Source organism: Danaus plexippus, chromosome 10, assembly GCF_018135715.1.
Source record: "Danaus plexippus chromosome 10, MEX_DaPlex, whole genome shotgun sequence".
NCBI classification, from domain to species: Eukaryota; Metazoa; Arthropoda; class Insecta; order Lepidoptera; family Nymphalidae; genus Danaus; species Danaus plexippus.
The window spans coordinates 2,062,952-2,089,890 of NC_083543.1; the positions used below are offsets into that span (position 1 = coordinate 2,062,952).

General features: G+C 27.9%; 2 protein-coding genes across 3 annotated transcripts in view; one reads left to right on the forward strand and one right to left on the reverse strand.

The window, feature by feature from the left end:
• The window catches only part of LOC116766924 (acid sphingomyelinase-like phosphodiesterase 3a), a 44,656-nt gene extending 29,368 nt beyond the window's left edge, over positions 1–15,288 (reverse strand). The window contains exon 1 of one of the 2 annotated variants that reach the window (XM_032657067.2): positions 15,149–15,288. The gene's annotated coding sequence lies outside the window, so the exon portion shown is untranslated. Of the gene's footprint in view, positions 1–10,603; positions 10,731–15,148 lie in introns of those variants that run through there. The other variant, XM_032657068.2, reaches the window with a different exon arrangement.
• Positions 15,289–19,322: 4,034 nt separating this feature from the next.
• LOC116766915 (centrosomal protein 20-like) lies at positions 19,323–21,489 on the forward strand. The gene is made up of 2 exons (XM_032657059.2): positions 19,323–19,553; positions 21,060–21,489. Exons 1-2 carry the CDS (start codon positions 19,458–19,460, stop codon positions 21,390–21,392), a joined length of 429 nt encoding a protein of 142 aa, XP_032512950.2. The 5' UTR covers positions 19,323–19,457; the 3' UTR covers positions 21,393–21,489.
• Positions 21,490–26,939: the final 5,450 nt, after the last annotated feature.

Genomic DNA, 26,939 nt, shown 5'->3' on the forward strand with positions numbered 1-26,939 from the left:
ATGATTATAATGAAGAGCGTGGAATGTTTTCAAAATTATTGTGATAATGATGTTATTTCTATTAATAATATATTTATAATTTAATGATAATTTTAAATATTCTAAGAATTATTTAAAATAAAATTTATTTTTTGAAAGTGAATTTTTCTTTTTCGTATATTTAAATATCTTATGGAATCAGCGTCTTAATATTGAATAGACTTTGCATTTACAGAACATCCCGTAGCAAGGCTTAGCTGGCTGATCCTAGACAAAGCCACGTCGCTTTTACGAACTAGTTTCAAACCTTATATAATGAGTTTTATGTTACCTACAAAATAAATATTTTTATAGTACATATATGTATATTACTAAACGCAAATTGTTTATATTAAGTACAAGAACTTTCCGTTCTTATATTAAATTGTTATTCACATTCGCTTTATTATTTCGTGCAATGTAAAATAATAAAATGTTAAGTTTTTTTTTTAAATATTAACATTTACCCAAAAATTATTACAAACCCACTAAACTCAACAATTAGGCTAATTTTCGACATGCTAACTATAGCATGTCGTACTAACGACAAAGACGTAAAATTATATACGTATTATTTTCGGTTAGTTAGGATTATGACCTATTTAAATAAATGTTAGTAATTAATGCGATAGGTGCTCTCTTGGAGTTCTTTTAAAGTAAAACAAATAGACTTTACTTGGCGGATTGGCTCATTTTATATGCGAACGAAAAAGAATTCAATTTCCTGTAGAAAAAACTCTAAAATGGACGAGAGCTAAATCGATATTAGTTTGTGATCAACGTTTTCATATATGAATGTTTACATGTCATACTTTACTCCTAAGTATAACGACTCCTTTTAATAAACCATGTTTCCTACAAATATATCATAAAATATTTTACTTGCCTTGACAGGACTTCCAATGTCACAAAATCGATAATAGCTTTTTTTCTATTCCCTTGCGAGCGTATAAGTTCTATAGAAGTATCATACATATTGTCGGAGGTACAAAAACTGGTATATGGTATCTATCATGATTCATCCAGCAAAAAAGAACAGACCATGAGAGATGTCAACAGCAGTTATAAGACACTTGTTTCTACCAAAGCCTTGCTCACAATCCTGTGGGTTTGTGTCGGCAAAAAATCTGTTTTGTGTTATTCCAGACAAAACAAAACACAATTTTTCACCTATATTGAATCAACAGCTCTAGCAGTATTGAATTCAATTTGAAATAAACTATGCAGGAGAGGCAGAGATCATACCTAGTAATAACAAACTTATTACTATCTCCTTTTAATACATTTTGCCGCATCAAGATGAATCACCATGGAATCTCGTTTAGCAACTTTATACAGTAAACATTATATTCAACTATTCTTCTAAAACTTTTGTATTTATAATATAAATGGTATTTTCTTTGAGAAACGAAGCTTATGGTAGCGAAGATTTGGAATTACAAGTCGACACTGTTGCAAGTGTTGATAAAGTTTTTTTGTAAAATGTCGTAAAGCATTGACTTGATTTAACGTACGTGCTTTGTTTTCTGTGCTTTGTTCTTGATTGTGTTACATGTTCTTATAAAATTTTCTTTGCTTTCACGGTACTTAAGTTGATTTAGATATAAATCTTCGAAGTAAACTTTAAATGCTGAAAGGATTTTCGTTATCTTGGCTCTTGAATGAAAATTTTAAATCCAATTGTTTCCATCCTTTGAGACAATGAGTTCAAACTACAACTGTTCAACAGTGTTTGTACTATCAATTTATAACTGCGAATCTACTTGAACACTATCTATACTGGAACATAGCTAGTACTATTCTTATGTTTATTCCAGTTAAAATGACAAATTTTTGCAAAAGTAATAAATATATAAAAAAACTCATCCATTTCTTACATTTAAACTTCATTAAAAGCTAATTGCGCTAAATTGCATCGGAATGCTCCGCTTAGAATATGCCAGACCATTAGTGTTTTTCACATCCATTTCATTCTAGAGATGTTTTAATGAAAAGATTGCGTGCAAGTTTTCAGATCATAGAAAATAATGTTAGAGCAACATTAAAATTCATTTTCAGATACAATATTAATCAATAGCAATTATGAAAATACACTTGAGTATATTTGTAGCTCAGATTTTGATGGTAAAATATAATAGAGGCTCAAAGTATTAACGACTATTTACATTAGTTGTGTACAAACATACATATAAGAAATATGAAGTAAAATTGCTATTATTCATAAAGAAACTAAATTTGAATCAATGCTCATCATTAAAAATATCTAAGGCTTACACATTACAACAATAAATACATGTTTTAACAGTTATATACAAGTAACTGTTTCATAATAATCAATTAGGATTGTTAAATAATAAAATTAAAAATGTTTTTTACTAAAACATTTTTATTATATTATTAGGTTTTAAATCAACCCATTACATAAATAATCTTTTATTGAAAAAAAAATAACATAAAATATTCCATTTATATTAGAAACTTTGAATCTGACGGTGAAAACCTTTAAAAGTTGCATATTTTTTTTTGATTCGATGGATATAAATTAAATTTGCTATACATATGTATAAAAATATAAGCTAATGTTTTTTAAACATTCAATTATATTGTGATACATAGTACTATATAAAATAATTAATTACATGCAGTGTTTAATTGAAATTGAATTTTAAATAAGTTGATTCACTAAGTAACTTTTCCATTAGTTGAATTAATTTTTAAAATAAATTGATTTTACAATTCATTAACAACTGTTTACTTTAACACTTAACAATGCTGTCACAAAATGTGATAATGACATGCCAGTAATATGAATAATAACCTGTCAGTGAATCAGGTCATAGTCATAGATATAATTTACATTATATATTATGAATTTAAATTTAAATGGAATTTAACAAAATTGTCCAAAAAGTATTTATATTTATTTGTCTTATAGTAATATTGTATACTTAGAGAACAAAACATAATGTTTCTATTGGGAAATATTTATTTATATGCAAAGGCATGTAATAAAAAAAAATTTTTTTCTTTGTTTTAACTTGTCATCTTGAATGCAATTGTTATAACAATAGTAACCTTATGTCCAAGCTGTAATTAGTGTTCTTACTTAACTTGTTTTCATAGATTATTAGTTACATGAGTACATAACGTGTAAATAAATAATTTAATTGGAAGTTACTAAGTTGTAAATGACATATCTAATAATATCATCTGTAATTATTAATTTGATACTATAATGACTTTGTTATACGATTTACTTGACACCGACATCAAAATTATTATTCGAGGATACCTGACACAACTGAGTCAAATACATATTAATTTGTTTGCTGGCATTTTTATTTTTTTTGCTTTTTAGTTATAAATGTGAAGTAATTTCTTTGTTAATAATTTATTTTATATTACAATTTTGTGTCGTAAGCATTGCAAACAAGGTTGCTTCTCGAATGAGGAAACGGCGGCTAGTTAAGATGGAAAATGATAGACGTTACGAAAAAATAGAATCGAAAATAATGGAAGGAAAAAATGCGTGAAAGGCTAGATAGAATATTTTTGAGTATGAGAGTTTTCCTATAAAGTAAACCAAGTAACGAAAATCAATAAGGCAGTGACGATTTCTTTTCTTTTATGTGAAGTACCTCGGCAAATGAGTCTGATGAACACTATACTCACGAGGTCAGTTTTGTTCGTGAGCGATTTTCAAATAAATCCTTTAAACCCCATGATCATCGGCTCAAATTTATTCATAAGCGATTGTGAAAATAAACTCTTACATAGACGTCTAAAAGCCTTATCTGCAAATTCATCTTCAATTATTTCCACTATTATAGTCGTCTCTATAAAAAATTATATAATATTAATACACGATTTATAAATTTCTATGCATAGAAAAACTCAAAATATACTGGAATGATGAGTTCTAAGACTTTAGTTATACATTTAAATGAAACTAATATATTTCGGATATACTGGAATGAGTGAGGTGAATTACGTACGGATATAGTTTGAAATCCAGAGACTAAGACAAGATGGTTTTCATTTGTAAAAACTAACAAAAACGGGAACTTCGCGAGTAAAACAGCGGAAGGTAACACTTGTTATTATACGATTTCTGAAAGAGATATGTTTTTTGAAGGTTCTCTTTGATTTCTTTAGGATACCATCATCATATGCTTGTTTCCTTATCGTAGGACCATACTTGGCATTTACGACTCCATTCTAACAAAAAACTAATTAACAAAATCGGTTCACAAAGTATTCGTAACACACATAAACTATATAGGGTTGAATTCAGAAACTTCTAATTCGTTTTAAGTCGATTAAATATATACATGAAACGCATAGCTATTGAATTAGTGATTGATATTAACGATTTTCACGTTGAAATACTTAATAAAACTATTTTTTTCTGCTTCGGATGCTATGCGTTTTTTATAATTTTATATCTACTTTACTGGAACAGTGAACACGAAGAAACGAGATGAAAGTATCGTCTATATACATTTAAGCCAGACATTTAAACCAAGCAAAGTAACTTCTATTTTAATTTTAGTATTTATTATAAACGATACATAAAAATACGTTTGTAACTCTTTAATAGCAATCATAATATAGGTATAGTAATAGTCTTGAACTAACAGATACTGACACGTACTACAATAGAGAATCTATTTTATTTTTTGTTATCATTCCATCAGAACTGAAGAGCTTTCGCTGTAAGTAAATAATAGCAAACATAAGGTAGACTTTAGGCTTTGTCATCACTAAAACCTACTATTTTCTGTAGTAAACAAATGCAATAACTAATGTTTTTCTATTATTTTTAACTCGGAATATCACCTAAACATTAACTTTAAAACAAGTTTTATCATCTGTTAAATCTAGTGCACTGTAACTGGTGAAACAGCGGCCATTACTCACCAACAATGGTTAACTTTGACATTAATTATTCCTTTGATAGTAATAGGCTTTTAGCTGTTTATTTACAAAACACTTTTTAGTATAAAGGATTTTTAGAACCCAAAAATTAAATATGTCGTTAAAATAGACAGTTTCGGTTACAGTTATAACGAATACAGAGCTGGAAGCTACAAAGTCAAAATATCGGACTAAGCTCCAAATTGAGTCACAATGTGTAACAAAAAACAAGAGCACGAAAACGTACGTCACCCAAAACTGCAGTAAATGCTGGAATAGCCAATGAAAAGATCAGTTCTCTGCAGTGCGGAACAAAAACTGCTATTAAAACTGCCACATATAGTGTTAATTACTAACTAAACCGATTAAGCGTTGGCTTCAATCTTTTGTTTTAAGTTTCTATTTCTCTTTGAAATAAACATTTGTAATTCCCGATTTATATTTTAAAATTGATTAAATTAAAAAGAGATATAAAAAATAAGTTCATCTACAATATTTTACTAACTTACACTTTAAAACAATGTTTGGTGAATGAGACAATACATACAATAGAAACAGTGAATTAAAATTTTATACTGCCATTAGAGTTTATGATTAAATTTTTAAGAAGCATTAATTTATTGGATGTGTGGAAAACATTCCAGATACATAATTTATAAGTATATGATACACACAAGGATATATTATATATATCACTAGTAACAGAGACGAAGAGACGAATCAGTTTTAAAAAGATACTTTGTATAAACGAAACATAATTAAAAAAAATTTTATATACTATAAAATTAAGTCTCCTTTGAGGTTTCAAATTGAATAAGACCGAAATTATTTATGTTCTGCGTTGACAATATTATAATCCTATTAAATTTAAAAGTATATCACTACAACGAACTTTACACCCATTATGATAGCAATAAAGCAGTAATGACACGTCGTTCAGTAAAGCGATGCATTGATCGATCGACAGAACTTTTAATGTGTCCCCTGTTCTCTTGCGACGTGACACTGTTGTTTCCGTTTCAAGCACAGCTCGAAAAACTCCAGTGTTTCCTTTTTTGTAATCACCCTGTAGTCTAGTCATCGAGTATTTTACTCGCGTTTTGTTAAGTTTTCAATTTGCTTTAACACGTTTAAGAAAGAATTTAAGGATAAAAGATAATTACAATAAAGCATAAAATGTAATTATTACATATAGTGAACGTTAATAAAAATACTTATCACACTGTCAAGGTTTTTAATGGTCCATAAGACTCAGAGATCTAACAATCATCACCAAAGAAATATCTAGTTTATTCACAACAACACAATTGATAGAATTCATATAATGTTGAAGACAATTTAAATGTTATGTCTATAAACGAGAAATTGCATGTATAATTAATATACGTAAAACAATATCTTATTTTGTTCAATCATAGAGCAACTTTGGCCAATAAAATTTTCAATCTGTGTTACTTTGACGTATTGCCCACGGGATTCTATTAAAAGTTTGGCAAAATTATTATCGGATCTGTTGAGGTAACACCAACGGAACTAGTATAATAATCTGTTAAACTTTCGTAACGGACCAAGTTGGGAAAATAAAGAGCATATAATATTTTCTGGAATCCCTTGGTTGTTGTTACTTTCAATGACTATTTGTTGATAGTTGTACCATTAACCAACTTGTGTAGAAACATTATTAATTGTTGCTACTAGTTTTGTTCAATTATTAATATGTGTCGTATGTGTAAAATGTCTATTCCGTAACTGCAGATTTTTTTATGAGCTCCAAACCGGATGGACTAATAAATTTAACAGAGACTGTTATATATATAATATTTTAGAGTATGGCTTAATTATGTTTTGATATTCCTAGATAGTAATGTTACATTTGATAGATTATTGCTTATTTACTTAGTATAAATTTAATTCACACTGGAACTTATAAGATACAACAAACTAAAATCTTTCAACTATTTAGATAACATTAAAGGTCAAAGTAACATTAAAACTGTCATGACTCTTAAAAGTCTTTGACTTTTTTTAATTCAAAACTGCGACGTTCGTGAGAAGGAAAAAAAAATTTTATTAAAGCCAAAAACGTTTTTTCATTTGTAATAGTCAGATCTTCTGTAAGAAAGATTTTATTTCGATTACTTTAAATGAAAATTTCACTATAAATGAGAAATCGAATATCATCAATTTTATATTCCAAACCATCTGGAATATTATTATTATCTTCGACAAAAAACAATCATCCCGTAAAAAACACATATAAATCCTTAACGAATTTACCAATTACTGGCAATAATTTATGGTTATCTGATTCGGATTTTTCACTGAAATTCTCGACGAGTGAATATGACATTATTTTTACTTAGTCAGAGTGATATCTGTTTTCAGGATTCGTATCCCGAATTTAACGAATATCTGGATCAAACTAAATATTTTAAAGTTAGTTTCTATTTTATATAACCAATTAAAAATTTCTATATCAGGTTTTATTCGAGTTTCGTAACCATTGGGTAAAGTGTGATCGTATGACGGAGATTCTGTTTTCCCTCGGTGTGTCCGTCTGTCACAATGTCATATCTCATGAACTGTGGTAAATAGGCTTTAATATTGAAATTCGAATTTGAAATAAAAAGTTGACATATACACAAATGATGAATTGCTGTTGGTACTATAACAACTTACACGAAAAAAGTGCATAACATAAATATTGAGAGGGGCATTCATACATTTTTTACTGAAAAAGTTACGGAACCCTCCATCATCCTCAAAACCTTTCCTCGAGTTCCTCGCGGACTTGGCAATTGTTTTTATATCTAAAAATAACGAAAAAATCTAGACTTTTATTACTTTAGATTTATTCTTGTAAACGTTATGCTAAAAACTTTTCGTAATTGCTAAAACTTAAAAAACTGTTATGTTATTTTAGCTTAATATCTTTTTCTATGATATTCTGTTTTTATTTTACTTTGAACGGTATACGATAAAGTATATTATAGGTACAATTATAAATTTCTTAAACATTTTTTAAACTTATAATTCCATATGTAATTTTAAATTCACGCCATATAATTCATCCTTAAAGTTATTTTATGGGAATAAAAGGGAACACAAATGGCCAGGCATAGATTTAGAGTGATAATTTAAGTTGAAATATAAAATGCATTGTAACTGCTGCAACATTATTATATGCAAGCATAAGCTATTTGCAATTATGCCCGCGTCTAAAAGGATGTCGCAAATCTGTATGACAACCACAAAGCAAATTGCTTTATCTTTATACAGCATTTATTTCTGCAATTATTAGATACACACTGTTATTTTTTAATGGAACTAAATGAAGTAGATAGTATTTTATCTCTCTAGAGAGTTAAAATATTAGATTTTTCAAATAATTCGTTAGCTACATATAAACGCTAAACAAGATAATTTAATATTTATCTCATAAAAGTTTTTTATTGTGAACTTAATAAAAAATTCTTTAATAGAAACCTCGTCTAATTAAACAGTTAACCTTCGTCAAGGTATTTCATGTCACATCACACCAGTTTTTGTGTGTAATAAAATCTATTAAACATTACGACCCTTTTAGTGAAAAGCACTTATTTCAACGCTATAACAAAGCTAAATAACAAAAAAATAAAATTCAAATACATCATATAAATTAATTCTGTTATAATTTTTACTGAAACAATGTAATTATTATTACTGTTTGAAAATAGGATATTCTAAATTATTACAGGGAAATGCAATTAAAATATAACAATGGATATAATTGGTTTTCGAAACCACAAAATCTTTATCACGACTCTTTTAGTTTTATTTTCTTTTAGGAAACTAAATTACTGAATTTTGGAATGAAAACAGAAAATTAAATAATTGTTATGTATTATTTAATAACGACATTAGTTTTGTTTTTAATTTACATTCGATTCTTCTTGAAAAGTTAAAATAAAACATTTTATTCAAAAGTACGATGATAAAATCGAAAATTTTAAAATCCCTGGCATATTTTTTTCAACTTATAATATAACCATATTTTAAAGGATTACATTAAATCAAATCAAATCGTTATTGTACGAATTAAACACAAACGTGTTTTTTTTTTCAAGTTATATTATATAAATGTCACAAGCAAATATTTTCAAACTAACAATTCATAACAAAAAACATTCTGTAAATATTTTAAAAAGTTATCGAAACATTTTTTTTTTAATCCTCTTTCTATTGTTCTTATTTTGTTATATTTGAAGTGGGTTTATTTTAATCAAATAAATTTTTTATAAAAATACAACTCTTCAATAAAGAAAACCTATTTTTACTTAATATTTTTATTAAGTTTATAAATATGAAACATATTTTTAACATGTTTTAGTCGTGACATGAAAATTGTAAAAATAAATATAATTTTTATGATGTTATTTCCTTTTGACCTTGTGCATTTATTTTACATGGCCTTAAAGTAGTGGAACACAAGTTCGATAGTACTATGTTACGTAAAACAAATACATAGTATGTTAATCCGACCCCTTTCCCGATTAAGGTTCGAGTAATGTTTGCTTCTGTTTTTCCGATATTTGGCTACTAATACAAGATAAGACGTGGAACGAGTTAGAATTTAAATAACCTTAATCTTTATAAATAAAATAATATTATAACTTAAGAACCTTTTCTTAAGTAAAAATAGAGTCATTTTATTTATTGATCATTTCTTAGTGTTTAACAAATGCAACGAAACATTTAAAAGTTTCGTAGTGATTAATAGTCTCGAGCGTAAATTGAAGCAGCGTTATACATAAAAACCTAGTATCGAAGGAAATTTTTTAGTTGCAAAATACATATGTTTCATAGAAATCAAGACATGTTCAAAGAAAAAGAAATGGTGTCAGAAAAAACATATCATTATAAGTTATAAGTTAGCTCCCAATGACCCCCATGATAACTTCATTCGTTCTAACAAAATATAATACAAAAATAATGCCCAGTTAAATGTAAAATTTGCAAAAAAATTATATTAAAACCAAAACGATAAGGAATTAAGGATGAGATGAAAAAAAAAACTAATTGGATTTCTGTAATTAGCTTACAGATAAATAACAATAAGCACGAATATAACAAAGATTCACAGTTTAATTTAACTTTAACAGTATACGCTAGTTTTTATGAGCAAAATATGGAAAAAATAATTAGGCCTCAGTCTGCTGTATATTGTATAATAAGAGCATCTTATATAATAATAATAAAAAAGTTTAGTTTAAGAAAGCATCACTGAAACATACAAATTTAAATGAAATGGTAATTTTTATTTAAATATTAAGATCGGATTCACAATAGCTTCTTAGCAGAAGAATTGCCGTTGACACAAACGAAAACTAATTGATTGAAGCATATTATTAATAAGTCAAATATGAAGACTATAAAATGTTTTTTTACTCGTAAACAGAATTATAATCGATAAAATCCTTAGACATCACAACGCTGTAGTTAAAAAGAGAATATTATTTTGCTTTCTCACTATTCATTATTTTATTATTAAATTTTTTCCATAAATAAAATTTCGTGACACAATTGCACTGATATGAAGACTATTTTAAAAGTGTATTTAATATCATTTACAACTGATACTCTTGTTAAATAAAAGTCATGAATATTGTAAAAATAAATACGTACCTACCTTATTATAAAATATTTTCAAAAGATTTGATTTCACTCATATCTTAAAAACAATTCTTATTTTCTAAACCTTTTCATTTCACTGTCACCAAGTCTCGTATAAAGGTCATTGTTTCGGTGAAACAACCTCTCTCTTGCAAGGTTAAAGCTAAACTGAGCTAGTTTATTCTCAGTTGTCAAAAAGCTCGGGTGCCCATAAAGATTCTGAACAATAACTATAATATGAATAACTGGGATCAAGATTATCCCAATCTTCACAAAGGGAGAGTTATGTATTTATATTTATGAATAAATATTATAGTACATAATCCTATCGTTATAAATTCGAGTGTTTCTGAATACATAATAAAACAAAATTATATAATTCGCGAAGTATAAATGACTAGGTTATAAATAAATATTAGTTTCTAAAAAACCGATTGAGAATAATTTCAAATAAGACTCGTTTACAAAATTGTATCACTTTTATATATTGAAATAGTTTCATCTAATTTATAATTGTATAAAACAAAAAAATTCGAAATGTAAGAGACCTGAATAAGCAATTATTTTTATATTCAAGCATTAGTTTACAAAAGGCTACTGGATAATAATATTGAACTTCGTTAATTTAGCTTTAACTCGTATGCATTGCAGTTTGTTTTTGTTTTAAAAGGCACATTTTAATCGGTCTCTAAAAGGGGGAAGACATGAAACAATAGAATTGGTATATAAAAAAGAGAGGAAATGTTAGGGCCTTAGGAATACTAACTCTTAAAACTTTATTTAGTTACCTACTATAACTTAAGGGAAATCTTTAAGAGGCTATCTCTACCACCTACCAAACCAAAAGTAAAAATCAGAAAATTTGCTACCTTTAATTTTAAATTTGTTAAGATTGTATGAATTTTTGACTTCTTACAGAATAACATATTTTTTTACCGAATATGATTTAATTAATATAATCTATAAAGTGAAATATTTTGGAAATTTTAATTTTCCTAGGAGAAGTCGTTGTAAACTATGAAACTGTATCCAAAACCTGTTCAATTTCCATTATCTTTACAAATGAGTTCAGTGCCATCATAACTTTTACAGATAGGTACTTAGAGCACCATGTCGAAGTTGAGCAGATGTTCAGCAATTCAAATATATCAGTGGTTAAGCAATGTTGACCCAATTAGGCTAATGGATGGATGACCAACTGCGGCGAGGATATATTAGCAATTTACTATCTGAGCATGCAATTCACTGTAACGGGTCAACATAAAACAACTTATTCAAAGAAGTTTTTAAAGCAGCTTCACTAGCTTGGATGTCATATGTTTTTGCTACGCTTGACACCGTGACAGAAACAAGCAAATTTTTTTTATTTTTTTTTTATATTAAGATTTATTGAATTATTAGCTAAGGCAAGGTTTATCAATCAATTTAGAATCATGCGTTATTAGTTATTACTTAGTTTTCATTATTTCATACGTGTGAACCGGCTGAGTTCGCTATAGACATCTCAACGCCTGTGCAGAATCATGACAGTTTGTTTACCCTTCCTTGGATAAAAAAATCTCTTATTTCCTTTTTTAGCAGATTTTAAATTGAGTAAATCATGATATTATCTTTCAAAACCCTTTTAATCGAAACCAGTTTTACTTTGCAATTTCACCTCCATTATCTTACAATATCTCAGGTACTTATACCTTCTCCCATATTACACAAGCAAAGGGTGGAAAATGTCAATACATTTTCTACATTATTGCTTATACTGCCAACATGGGTCCCATTATACTTTTATATATTTTCTCATTGTATTGAAAAAGTATGTTCAATCACGCATAAAATCATAATTGCTTAGTAATCTGTATTGTAACTAAACAAGAGTTAAATTATAGCACAAATTTATAAGCGATAAGGTTAACCGTAAAGGCAATTTCTTGCAAGAAATACGAAATTGCTTCGCACCGTGATTTGTTCCGATTTAGGAGAAAGCTCATTCTATATTAGAGAGAAAAAGCGGAAGCGCCGAGTAAGCAAAAATTGTGACCAATAAGAAAATCAAGTATGTCGATATGTACAAATTAATTTAGTATACCTAAACGATCTGCCATGCTTTACATAGGATCACATTTATAAGAGAAAGCTAATGTCTAGTATTTAATATGGGCAATTAGATTTATGTAAGCTAAAGTAAAGAGATTTAAATTAAATAAAAAAACTCTATGCAGTAATTGGACCGATACTAAACAAACATATCTAAAAACCACCGAGAGAACGATGTCTTTCAAATAAAAAAATAATCATCGAATTTGATCGATCTATTGAAGAGCTACTTCGCCACAAATACACACATACATATGTAGCCGTCAAATTTACAAACTTATAAAACAACTCTTTTTGCATAGAATTTTAAAAAGAGTCAGTTTACTATTAAAGTCATGTAACATTATTAGTAATTACTAGAAAAACTTTTTACTTTTCATACTTTTTGATAGATAGTGAAGACCTCGTATTTTAATTAATTTGTTGACATAAATATAAAACTTTTTTTTTAATTATTTTAATTGTAAATAAAAATTCATAAAAAATATAATTTACGAATATGTATTACTTGTCTGTATTACAGAGTCAATTCTCCAAGTCGAAGCATATTCTTATAAAAGATTGTTACATAAGTCATTCAAACATATTAATATTTTATGCAAACAATACAAAAATATTGTAGAGCCGAGAGTTTTTATACAAAAGAAGAAAATTTTATTAAAAAAAAAAATGAAAACTATGAACCTTCGTATTCATTATAGCTTAAAATAATTAAATGATCACATATATTTCAGAGATTAATATAGATATATTTTAATTCCACAGATGCACAACAAATAATAAATAATAATTAAAATTGCATGAAACATTTTGATAGTTTTATTTACGCTGTCTACGTTAATCCAATTGAATAAACGAAGCAGAGAAATAAATATTGTGAATCAATATTTGGACAATTACTTATATTGAATTTTGTTGCCTACTGTACGCGACTAAATTTATTGCAACAATTTATAGTCGGATTTTTCGGTCAACCTTTTGTTTCAGTTCAATAAACATTAATCTGTGTTATCCTAGCCAAGTTATAAATACAACGGAACGATTTCGGTTTTTTTAGGATTTTGACTAAAACTAAACAATATTTATTTATTTACGTCACAAAAGAAATTAATCTGATGAATATATCGAAGTTGTCATGGTAACATATCCAAATATATTGCAGTTCAGCCCTAAATAGAAGTATATTAAAAATGTTGTTTCCCGTTTTTCCTTATTGAAGTCCTATACTGAAAATCTCAGATAATTGATATGGAACATTATTTAAAACTGTGTAACGAATTCTATATGTTGTATAATTAATAATTTTCCTGTTCTTGAAACATTGAAGAAGAAAAAAATTGACGAAAAAAATTACTTACTCTATTAAAAAAAACATTAATAAGCTACAGTTATGATCACTTAATGTCTTTTACATTTAAACCAATCAATAGATATTCCAACTGTTCGAATTCGTTTTCTTATTTGAAACAGTAATATTAAACTATTATCACAGTTTCGCTTTATATACAATCTTAGTTCACTCAGATTCAGCAAAATGATAATTTTACAATGTTATAGTTTACTAAATGAGCAAATAAATAAATATATATACTACGTAAAATGTTACAATAAACTTAATATATTTAAATTCAAAAAACTATCAAAAATACTAAAACTATAAACTATACACCATCTTAAACAAAATACTCGTATAACGCAGTAATTGTCACACGTTCCATAGTTATATTTTAGTTTAATATTCATCAATTTAATCATGCAATTCAAGTACTGATGACACAGCATTCATACTATTACTTACTAAACTGACACAAGAATTTATTCAGATGAAAAGTGCCAATGTATCTGCTACGTACTTAACTCTCTACAAAACCAATTTGCAGTAAAGCTTGTATTGTATTGTTCTACATAAAATTTTGACACGCAAAGGCCACAGTATATCTTATACACAATTTCATAGAAACTATACAGTGGAGCAATATTCTATTCAAAACATTTTTTTTTTTGTTAAAACTTTTGTTATAGATACAAATTGATAAACAGATTACATTCTCATCTCATCTCATCTCTCTCAATCTTAGATTACGCATTATTGGGCCCCATGGAATTTCTATAACAATGTTGAAAGAAAATTAATACATATAATTATTTAACCTTTTCGGTATTTTTTACCTTACACACATCCGATATCTATAAAACCAATTACATGCTTAACAAATAGCTTCGATACAAATGAATGTGACTTGCAAATTACCAGTATTAATAATTATCGAGAAAGAGCAAATATTGTTTCGTGAATTAGGCTGTGTTAAATTGTTTACAAAAGCTCTATATGCATTCGTCGCTTTAATGTAATCAAATTCTCCGTCAATATCCAGATTGGACAAGTAATAATTAACGTCGATAATAATGAAGAAAAAAAATGTTAATTGTAATTAATATTTATATATAAAAATAGAAAATAAAAATATACCTGAATGTTTTATTCAATTTTTCTTGTAACAATTATATGAATTCACTCACTTCTTACATAGTTTTAACACATAAATTACACACGTTCATTTCACTGTCACAGCCATTCGCAAAATAAGAAGTCTGATACGACCTCACTCCTCAACGGTCGGCACTATACTGAACATTGAAAGACTTACTAAAGCTCACCTTGCATTCTAAGTTTAAAAATCGGTTGTATTCGGTAAGTCTCGTTCAACAAACTATTGCCGTATAAAAAATTCATCAAAAAGTAGTTATGCAAATCCTATTACATATTATACGTAAAGGGGACGCTTGGTAAATTTTTGTAATAACTGCTTGTTTTGCTAATTTAGTCGTAGCTTTGAAGTTTATTTTCTTAGCATGACTTTGTATGAAAGTTTATTATTAATGTTTACGATAGTGTAGTTTATGCTTATTTTAAAAAAACAAGCCTTTTGCCAAAAAGATAATCGCTTTACGCCCTTTATTAAAAATTTCAAATGATCTGGTTTAAGTAACTTGGCCGGTTCTTTGCCAAGATGTAACAATAAGATGGTATACATTTCAATAGTTACATATACTTAAAATTGGCATTCGTGACAAGAATTCTTGTCAAAATAGTATTGCTTGGTCATATTTTTCCTTACATTATTGTGTCAACGTAATACATAAATGTAAATGTAAATGTAGTCCATCATGGGATAAAATATTTTAAAAACTAAGCTCAGACTTAACAAATACAATGACATACAATTAGTTTGCACAAAGCTTTCGACGGCAGCAAATAATTTGAAGTAATTATGAGCATAGTTTTAGCGTAGTTGTTAAGCCCTTTGTATCCTAATCTTTTTTATGTATGCAAAAAAAAAACCTGTACATTAAAATTACATAATACAGTAAAATTCCTTTTTCCAAAGCTTCATACAATAACAACTTGAAGTGTTTAAATTCATTTCTATCTTTTGTTCATAACAAAGAATCTTCATAACAAAGAAACAAACCGCACCCTATGAAAGTATGTTCATATAGTTATGTAAATTCATCAAAATCAAAAAATTTAGCTTTAAATATATCCTATTTTATAACACATACAAATCATTAAACATCGTGAGTATTTTTTTGTATCGCAAAACAAAAATTTTAACAATTGTATAAATCAGGTTTGACCTATAAATATTTTTACCAAGAATAAAACGTCCTAACAACGCGAGCATCACATTTAAATTTTAAAAATGTTCTATGGTTCACGCGGAACAGTCACGAAAATGGCAGTGATTCTGAGTTTGGAACGGGAAAATGCATTACCTCTGATTTGATTACTGGTATAAATTGCTTTTGGGTTTTATTTTTTCTAATCTCAAGAATTTTTTATATTCTGGAAGCATTTTAAATTTTTAAGGGTTGTTTTGAAAATTATTCAATAAGTCCATTTGATATTTGCCTTTTTATTTTTATTATAGAGTAAATAACATTAATATATAGTTTCAAGAAGTTTTCAAGATTATAAATATAAGGCTAGATCTGTATTAATTAAAAGTAATAGGGTAACTACAATCAGAGTAACTACAACAAAACACGGACAGTTGGAAATTGACCCAATTCAGACCTGTTTTCACATCTATCCTGTTTATGCTGTAGTTTTCCAAGTGCACTTTAATAAAATTTCATTAATATATGAGTTTGTAATTAAGTAAATGTTTTATTTTTATTTTGTCGCCAGAAAGTATTACAATGTCAACTACATAAATATTCATTATACATCGTATCCTTTTCAATAAAAGTATATACCTACAACCATTACAAGCATTTGGATTTACTCGTTTTAAATACTGTAGCTTAGAGCGTTTTGAAACATAAAGTTATTAAGCTCGAGATTTATATAAGTTCGTTGTATGTATCTTATTCTAGATCAATGAGAACAACTGCGGGAAACCTCGAAGCGATCCTGAAATCGGTCACTGCAAGAACATCATTTGTCCAGACTTTTATTCTCTAAGACACGATAACGATATCACAACGACATCTTTACATTATAACAAAAGATCTCAAATGTATGAAACAAATTGCTTTTTATTAAAATAAAAGACTTGAAGTAAAATAATAGATTTTTTATAATAATACATAAAAAAAAAGACAAATGCATTGGTAAATATAAATATAACGTAGTGGTTTTGACCAACTGATTTGATGATGAAGACCGTTTAAATGATTTAAGTTTAGAGATGCATTGATCCATTGATAAATCATTATTTATAGGTAAACAATTCAGCCTTATTTGCTCAAGAACAATTTTTTTTCAATTTAGTTTTGTACGAGTTAATAATATACACGTTCAAATGTTTATTATTTCGAGTCCCAAAGAGACTAATTGTCTAGACAGATAATACAGGTATAATAGGTGATATTATTCCACATAGAATTTTATATTTTTTAATATGCTGTTGATTTTTTTTTACACATACTGTATATATTTGAAATTTCAGTAATTTTTATTGATATTATAAATGTTGAATCGGTGAATAAAAATGACCATAAAGTCTGAAATAGTTGCAGCCTGCAGATTAATACCACAACATTTGTTACGAAGTGCAGCACTAATGTCTTTTGAAGGAAGCTTGTTTTAACGTATTTTGTTTTATTTGTACAACAATGTTTCTGTTCAGAGACAAAAGAGGTTATTATTGTTGCAAGAGAAAATTTGTGTACTATAAACACAAAACGCGTCTTTATTTGTAAAGATAACAAAAACTTAGACAATATTTAGTTTTCATTATACGCAAATAAAACAATATTTAAGCTAGCATATTCTCAGGAAGCAACACTTGTTAATTTTTTAAACAATATTAATTTTTAATAATAATTAATTGCCTCTAAAAACTTGTAATTTAGGCAGTAGTTAGAATATCTCAGGTAAACTTAACAGTTGAAATGTCCTACAAAATAATTAAGTTTTTTATTTAATATTACTTATCAAAGATAAACAGATTCTCTGACCATTAAAGTATAAACTTTCCCAATAATTTATTGATACTTTAAGGAATACCAAACAATATTCAACAACTTCTACATATTTTTTCTAAACGTAATATATTATATTACAATTATTGAAATTTATAAGCCGATGGATCATTACAATACATATGTCCCTATATAGGTTCATGATTATCATTCCTTGGTAATGTTTTTTTTATGAAATGAACGATAATTAAAGGATATTCAACATTGAAATTTAACATTCAAAATTGTGGCGATTTTATATTCAAACGAAGTTGATCAATACTAATGTTGAAACAATTATTTTTAAAAGAACATTGATTAAATATAAATGGCCAAATATAAGCATAGATTAAAAATTTTAAGCAATGTATCAATTAAAGCACTTATACATATAAGTCAAGTTATTTTATACCAAACAATATAAAATAACTTGACTTGTTTAAGTAATTGTATTTCATAATACTAGCTTTATACTTTTAGCAGTATATATGTATATACTCGTAAGCATATTGATTGAAACTATCCGGTGATTGAATCCCCAAAATGTTTAAGACAAAGACCACCCCAGTTCCAGAACTGATTTCAATATTATAACTACGTTAATTGAAAATAACACCTAAGCGGGTACAATTATTAAGTTTCAAAGAAACACACACAAAGGTTTTCGTTGTTAAAATATTAATGCAAGATGAAAAAATTATCCCATTTACAAAATTAGCACTAACTAATATTACTTAATTTGAGGGTAACAATATTTTTTTTAAAAAACCACGTATTTTTTTTTAACTATTGCTGTGTACGGAAATTTCATGCACGACAGCGCTAGGGAGCAATTTGATTTTGAAATATCGCCTGTGACGAGCAATTTAGGCGATCGTTCTATGACACGAACAGTTTCATACACTAATATAAAATGGTTTCTTTTGGCCGCGATCGGTAAGCCGTATCACTTATGGATGATTGGTATACTCGTTCTCAGAAAAGGTTGTACTATATTTAGTTATGGATAAGTGTTCTCAGTGGTGATACGTTTAAATCAATTACTACAATTCTTGCTTGATATTTTTATCAAACATATATTTAACAATTATAAATCATCAAACCTTTTTTAATTTATCACAAACGAAAAGGAATACTGGTGATAAAGAAAGAAATATAATTACCATGACATATTTGATTTATGCCAAAGTGAGGAAAAATATTTTTGACCTTTTTAAATGATTGTGTCGGAAACAACAAATTAATTTCAGGTAACACTTCGATATTCCATTTCAAAGAGCTCCGTTGTAATAATATAATTAATTTTTGTAATGAGTGAAAATCCAACGATTTCTGAAAAGGAACTCCTAGATGCTATAAAAAACCTTTTGAAGAAAAGCGGTCATCTGAACAAATTTGAAGCAGAGGTATTTATTCAAAACTCTCGTAACAAATTAATTATTTCGTCATTGAAATGATCTCTTTTAGGAGAACAAACGTTTTCCCTGATATTGAATTGCACTATCTATACTTTTCTCCTCAACATCTGTTATGGTACTTATAGTTGCTAATAGGGTAAAGGGAACACCTACCAAAAATCCTTTTCACAACTTCATACGATATTCAACTTCATATGAAACGGAAAATATCTGGTTATTCCTTAAAAATGTGACATAAACTAATAGGAAACTTCAACTCATTCTGTATCCATAAACAGTTCATTAAACAGTGTATTTTTTCAAATTAAATTAAATTATGTATGAAATACTTTTTGACTAGAACACAAGTATTATTCTAACGTAACAACATGCGTCTTTGTTGTTTATGCTATAAACTGAAAGAACGCCGTTACTGACTTGAATGAAATGCTTAATTTTTAAACATTCAGCAGCAAGTCTAAATTAATTTTACAAAGGAATTCTGTTTATCCAACGAATACTGAGGTTCGTGGATGCTTTTGTTTAATTAAACAGCCTTCAATTACATCCATTTTCTTTTAAATACATTGTCTTTTCCCTTATACGTTTAGTATTTCATAAGAATCAAATATACAACAAAATAATACAATACGGCTTATTTTTCGGCCATGGTTAAAAAATAAAAACCTGTTCCGCGAGTAATTTTATTGCGAACTATATTCTGTGACTTTGTTCTTGATGCAAAGTTTTTTCGAGGCACTGAGAGCCTTAGGGTGAACATAGACTATATGCGAAAGTAAAAATTGATCTTTCATCCAGCAAAAAAAACTATTTATACCTATTAAACGTTTTTATAGATAACGTAAAACAAAAGTACAAAGAGATACATAAAGGTTCTATGAGACTTGGTATCAAATAAATAATCGACGCCACTTAAGACAATTTGATTATTTAATTTTTTAACAGTCATTTTGGTTCTATAATAAAATATGTTACCGACCCGCCTCGGCTCAACTAGAATCCACTTCATTCAGTCATTATCATTCGACATACATATCGACAGATCGTGACTGTTTAGAGCGCAGCGCTGGGGGTGTGGGTTGTATTAATCTCAACCCAACATATTTTTTTTTAGATTCTTGGCTGAATTTACTTTTCTGATAATATTTCTTATTTTACTATATCTTCTAAGGCTTACATTAAAAATAATATTGTTTTGATATTATTTATTTATTTACTAATACTAGAAATAATTACAGTATTATAAAGGAAATGTGATACACAAAGGATAACTTATCTCTTAAAAGAGATCTCGGCCAGAAACTCTGAATTATTTTGTAATATCCTTACATTCATCTTAATATTTCAATTATTACCTTATGCATCACCTTTATTATGAACTTAGAAAAGGTTTAGTAAGCTACATGTGTTTTGTAAATAGTTATTGCCATCCCGGACTTTAATACGTAAAAGTAACAGAAAAATATTTTCATACTTACTGCAATATTATTCCAGATGCGAGCGAAAGTAACCGAAGTCCTACAAGAAAGACAAGTATTGAATCCTGGCTTCAAGAGTGCCGGTATTCCGAAGCCTTCGGACGAGGTGCTTTTAATCAATGAGCTTGTCAAAGAATATTTGGAATGGAATGGCTATTTGTATACTGCATCTGTGATGGGTTCAGAGGCTGCAATGCCAAACTGTAGGAAAACTCGTGCTGAACTGTGTTCCGAAGTCGGTGTGAAAGATGACGAGAAGTCATCAGCTCTTCCTCTTCTATCTAATATCATCGCGGCATATACGGAACGAATTAAAAGAAAAATCAGTAAAATCAAGAGAGATCACTAGTTTTCCACTATTTTATAGTTTTGACCATATTATATTTTAATGTGATATAAAATCGACTCAAGTAATATAAATTTACCACAAAATATGTTATGTAATATTGATTCCATATCTTATCTGAAACCAACATTATTCTTTATTTCTATGTTCTAAACCTTAAAACAAACTCAAAATTGTAATTTTACAAAAAATTTACAACTGGCTAACTATTAATCTCACAAAGCTAAGCTCCTCACGAGGCTTAAGGGTTCTAGTTCGTCTGTGAGTATGAGATCGTCGACAACACAAACTGTCTGTCGTTGTATGAAGTTAATATGGGTACCAGACCAAAGGTGAGAACAGTACTCCATGCGTGGATGAACCTGTGCTTTGTGTAAGAAAATCAAGTGTCCTGGCATGAAAGCAGTGGCCTCTCTCTATTCAGTACCCCTAGTTTTTTAGAGGCTAGTTTAGCCTTATTCTCCAAATGTCTTCAGAATTGAATGTCTGTCGCTATGTCAACCCTAGACATCCCATTAGTCTGGTTAATCTTATGGGAATGTCTTGTAATGTCCGAGCTACAGAAAATGAGCTGTGGAGTACGAGTGGATTACTCGCAAACTTTTGTTTTTGGGGGTTAAATTGCACCTGATTCGGCTTACCTCATTCGGAGACCAACTCTAGGAAGATTTCAATTTCAGACACAAATTTTCCTGTCTTTGCTTTACAAGTTTTAAACTTAAAAGCAATTTTATTCACTGCGATGACTAATCATCTTGTACAATTATAATGCAATATTAAAAATCTGATGCTGACTTCCTTAACTGGTCCAACAATATTTTAGGTTAGATGAGAAATATAAAAATTTCAACTCTTATGCATTTCCTGGCATCAGATATCGAGTGGATACAAGAATTATGTATCGATCACATGATTAATGACAATATACATATATTAATGAAAAATCAGCCTGAGTAGGTAACAGATGTATGAACTAAACTATCAATAGATGTGCAATAGATGAAGTGTAAAGTATTAATTTAAAACAGAAGTCAAAAGAATCATTCATCCAATGAGGTAATTCTTTTCTATATGTCAATATAGCAGCATTAGTAATAGGCTTAATAGTTTTTAATAATTTAAACATACCCCTCTTTAATTATATAATTTTGTTGCAGTGGTTGTCATTACAAAAAATATATATTTTTTTTTTGCATTAATAAATCATTAAATATTTTTTTTTACAAAAATGGAAATGGTGAGATATTTTTTGATAATTGTGTTAAAATGATAAAAATATCCATATGTTCTTTGATATATGGAAGAGTCAATAATTAAAAAAAAAAATTTTTGTGATACTTTCTTTTGAACGTTCACTAAGTTTGAAGTAAATTGATAGTGAAATATCTATTAACCATGGCTATTTATATATTTGTTAAAGATGAATATCTTACAATGATTTTTGAAGCGTAATTCCTTAAGTAACGTTATTGGGTTACAGACAGGGAAATTTGCCAGATGGCTCTAAATATGCCCTCAGACAAGGAGACATTAGGTCTTTTAGAGGAATGTCGTTTCCCTTTTATTAAGATTTTAGAATACTAACGTATTGTATGATTGAGTTAATGACAAAGCTGTTCACAAGACACAGGTAGTTTGTTTCATGAAGACGTTTTTCATTAATCCTCTAACAGGCTCAAAACTAAGTACTGTTGTTTTTTAAATAATAGCTGTATTTGTTATTTCGAAAAGAAATGCTGGCGTCCACCAAGTAACCAAATCATTCCTTATAATCATTTTCAATGTACATATAGCATTAAAAGGTTATTAAAAAAGGTTGATTTTCCTATGGAGAAATATTATTTATAACAAAATGAGATTATTTATTAGGTAATATAAATTACGTTTAGTATTTTTTTCCACTTTGTCAATTGACCAATTTCAAAAACGAGCAATAACTTATTTGCCCTAATTAATCTAGATACTTAATAAAGTTACGCCACTTATTAATATTAGATTAGAATATCATTTTTCCACAAAGACTAAAAATATAATCAGTTTTATTGTAGTAAGATACAATGATAACAAATTTCGAATTAGAAAAATAACTTGCTGCAATAATATATAGTCCTGTGATACAGACTATTGTGTGTCTTGTCTATATTTTTGTGTCATGTGAAACAAGAACAAAGAGCATTCACGAACAATATTATGTCAAACGTAATTATAGAAATGTTTTAAAACAGGAAACAGGAAGAATCTCAAGATTTTTTTTTCGTATATAAAATATAAATCAAATTACTATTTAAACTATTGAAAAATCATATTTAGGTATATAAAGAGTACATAATTCGAAATATTATTACTCAATTAGACTAGAATATATGAATGTATAGTCTTCTAAGTCATAAATGTGACTTCTAAAGTGTATATCAATTTCAGATTATCGAGTCGAATTTAGGTTTGTGGGACACAATTGTTGTTGCAATTAATATTCATGATGTGTGCAGGATTGCTATTACGTTATTAATTCATATAAATTGTAAATCTCAATTATTATTATGTCAAATATTTACATAAATAGTAAGGAAAATATGACAAGTAAAATGTCTCAGATATTTTGATTTTTTTATGCTGAATAACAAAAACATTGCTATATATTAAAGGTGATAGATGGCTCAATCCTCAAATTTTCACACTTTTAAGAAAACGTAAACTATTGTTAGTTGAAAAAACAAATAGATTCTAACAAATACAGAATATTTCTTTTTAACTGTACCAAAAGTCGTTGTAAATGCACGTAAAAAAACTTATCACGAACTGAATCGCTGACTAAAGTAATATTTATTAGAAGTCTGGGAAGCCTCCAAGGCTACAATATCGAATAATTACTATTACAACTCGTATCCTATCAATTGACTTTATGCGATTATAACTGACGTAGTATTTTCGAATTCTAAGAATGGAAAAAATAAAATGAATAGTATATTTACAAATATATTTTTGGCTTTCATAGTTGAAACTTGTATAAAAATTTGGCAACGCATTCGAAACAAACATTTCATATGTTTTATCCCAAATACCAACCAAATACCAACCAAATACCAACCAATACGAACCAATTTATACCAAAACCAAAAAAAATATCAATAGCTACCTATCAAAAAGCAAACTTAATCATAAAGGTAACTCTCTAAAACCATACATTAGTCAACAATGAAATATTTTATAAAATATTGAAAATAATTTTATGCGCTTTATTAGGTAGGAGATAAAAATTTATTAATTATTAACATTTAACAATGTTTTATAACCCCAAATAGACGCGTTTCAGCTAACGAAATCCAATGCTATCAAAGACGTTTCAGCTTCCATGTTCATGTACACAACCGACTGGCAATTATACGACAATCGTATATTTTGGTTATATTTCACTCTCCGTCTACCGTTAGAGTTGAAGCATCGCAAGAGTGGGAGTGCTTTCAGTAGACGCCAACTACAGCCATTAAACGTTGATGATCTAAACTTGCCAACATGCTGCGCGTGTAGATGACTCCTAGTGTCCAATATCGTTATTGGTGTCTCTGACTAACTCGACTGAGCTCAACAAAATACCTATATTTTTTGTTCCACATTTGTTCTCTGACGGAAATATTTAAGGTCGTAAATACCGAAAACAGAAAATTATTGGAAATTTATTAAACATTTACCAACTACCAATAACTAATAAAGCTGGGAAACCCTTTTAATGAATGAGATAATCAAAATTTAGTCGGGGATAGTGCAAAGCCGCGTAACTAGCATTGGATAATTCCGCGAATCTGCAATAGAAACTTCATTATTTTGTAAATTTCATGAATTTTAAGGTATTTTATTCACAATGAGTAATAAATGAAACACATAAATAATTAGAATTATGATTGTCAAGAAATATATTAGTAAATAAACTAGAATATCTTATGAATTAACTTTGACATAAAATGTGTACATACCGCTCTGTAATAATGTACTGAATAAGTGAGCGTTTACTATAGTAGAACTTTGGCTATTGCTGATAACATAGGACATGTCTTTGTGCAATTCGAATTAGTTAATATTTATTTTTATTCAAATGTCATTTACATAATCTTTGAATATATCCACATAACTTTTTAAAAAACAACGATACTGCAGTGGAAATATTTTGCTATCGTGATTCAAGCTTTATCGCACCCGACCATTATGATGGATGATTTTATTTTCATTTTCTTGCCTTATTTCATAAACTGTAATTATGTGTACTGAAGCCTTCAGCGATTTACAAATTATTTTAAAAGATAAGAATATATATATATATATAATTTTATCTAGAAACATTGTTTACAACAAATATATCGAATATTGAAACCTTGAACACAGTTTAAGCTTATCTTCTTAAGATTTCAAAGAAAACTATTAATGAAGAAAGTCTTAAGATACCTTCCGATAAAAACAGTTCATCGAAATAGATTCGAATTCTTCGAAATCATAGAATAACTAATATAAAATCCATCTTATATCTGGAATTGTTTCTAAAAACAAAAATAAGAAACAAAATTGTTTTCATAATGTTAAAATCATTTGAAAACTCCATTTACATTGTACTTATAAAAATAACTCACATATAGAAAAATATATTTGCGTAATTAATAACAAACATAGCATTTCACGCAACATACACCGCTGGAACACTTGCGTGACTTCTACTTACGTTAACAGGATAATTTAAACGCGTTAGTTTTAATTTATGTTAATAAATATAATACTTAAGCCGTGCAAACTTCAACAAAATCAGTTCTGTTTAGGAGAAAAGCAAAACATGAGCTTTTTGCGCCACATGTGATAAAAAGTTGTGGATATAATTAAACTTTATTACTGTTCTAAAAAGGTGTTTAATCTTACCTCATTGTGGAATAAGTATATCAATTTGAAACCTATTACTGCCTCTTCGCTTATACAGATTTTTTAAAGACGTCTTACATAATATACCCTTTTTTGTCCTAGTGGTCAAGTAGCACTTTATATACATATAACACTAGTTTGATTCATCTACTTAGACATCAGAAATGGCTTTAGAAAGAAATAAACTATGTAGACTAAATAAAATAGGACACCGATAAATCTCTAACGGGAATTACTGATATAGTGATAAATGATCAGGTATAGAGCAGGATCAATGTACAATAATATGGCTTTGTGAAAAATAAGAAATATGGTTTATATATATTTAATACCATTTAATGAAAAAAAGTAAAAAAAAACTTTATTTGTTGATATGATTCCCTCATAACTAAGTGGTATGAAGAGTTATGTCAGATTCTCCGGTTTCAAAATTGTAAATAAGTATGAAGCTGTTTTAGAAAAGAAAGTCTTGTTAAATTGTAAAACTAGAATTTTATACATAAACTTATTATGGTAAAAATCAGTTTTCTAATAAAAAATATACATACAAAATGAATGTTAACTAAGAATTTTTGAATACACATCAACAATGTCTAGGGATATTACATGAAAGACTTCTTAACTTAAAAACTATTTACTGTATAAACAAAA

What these genes read in the sequence shown, in the direction of transcription:
- LOC116766915 (XM_032657059.2), top strand. Translation starts at nt 19,458, where the DNA reads ATGAGTGAAAATCCAACGATTTCTGAAAAGGAACTCCTAGATGCTATA. An exon ending in TGAACAAATTTGAAGCAGAG is followed by an intron (nt 19,554 to 21,059) that starts GTATTTATTCAA and finishes ATATTATTCCAG; the next exon opens with ATGCGAGCGAAAGTAACCGA.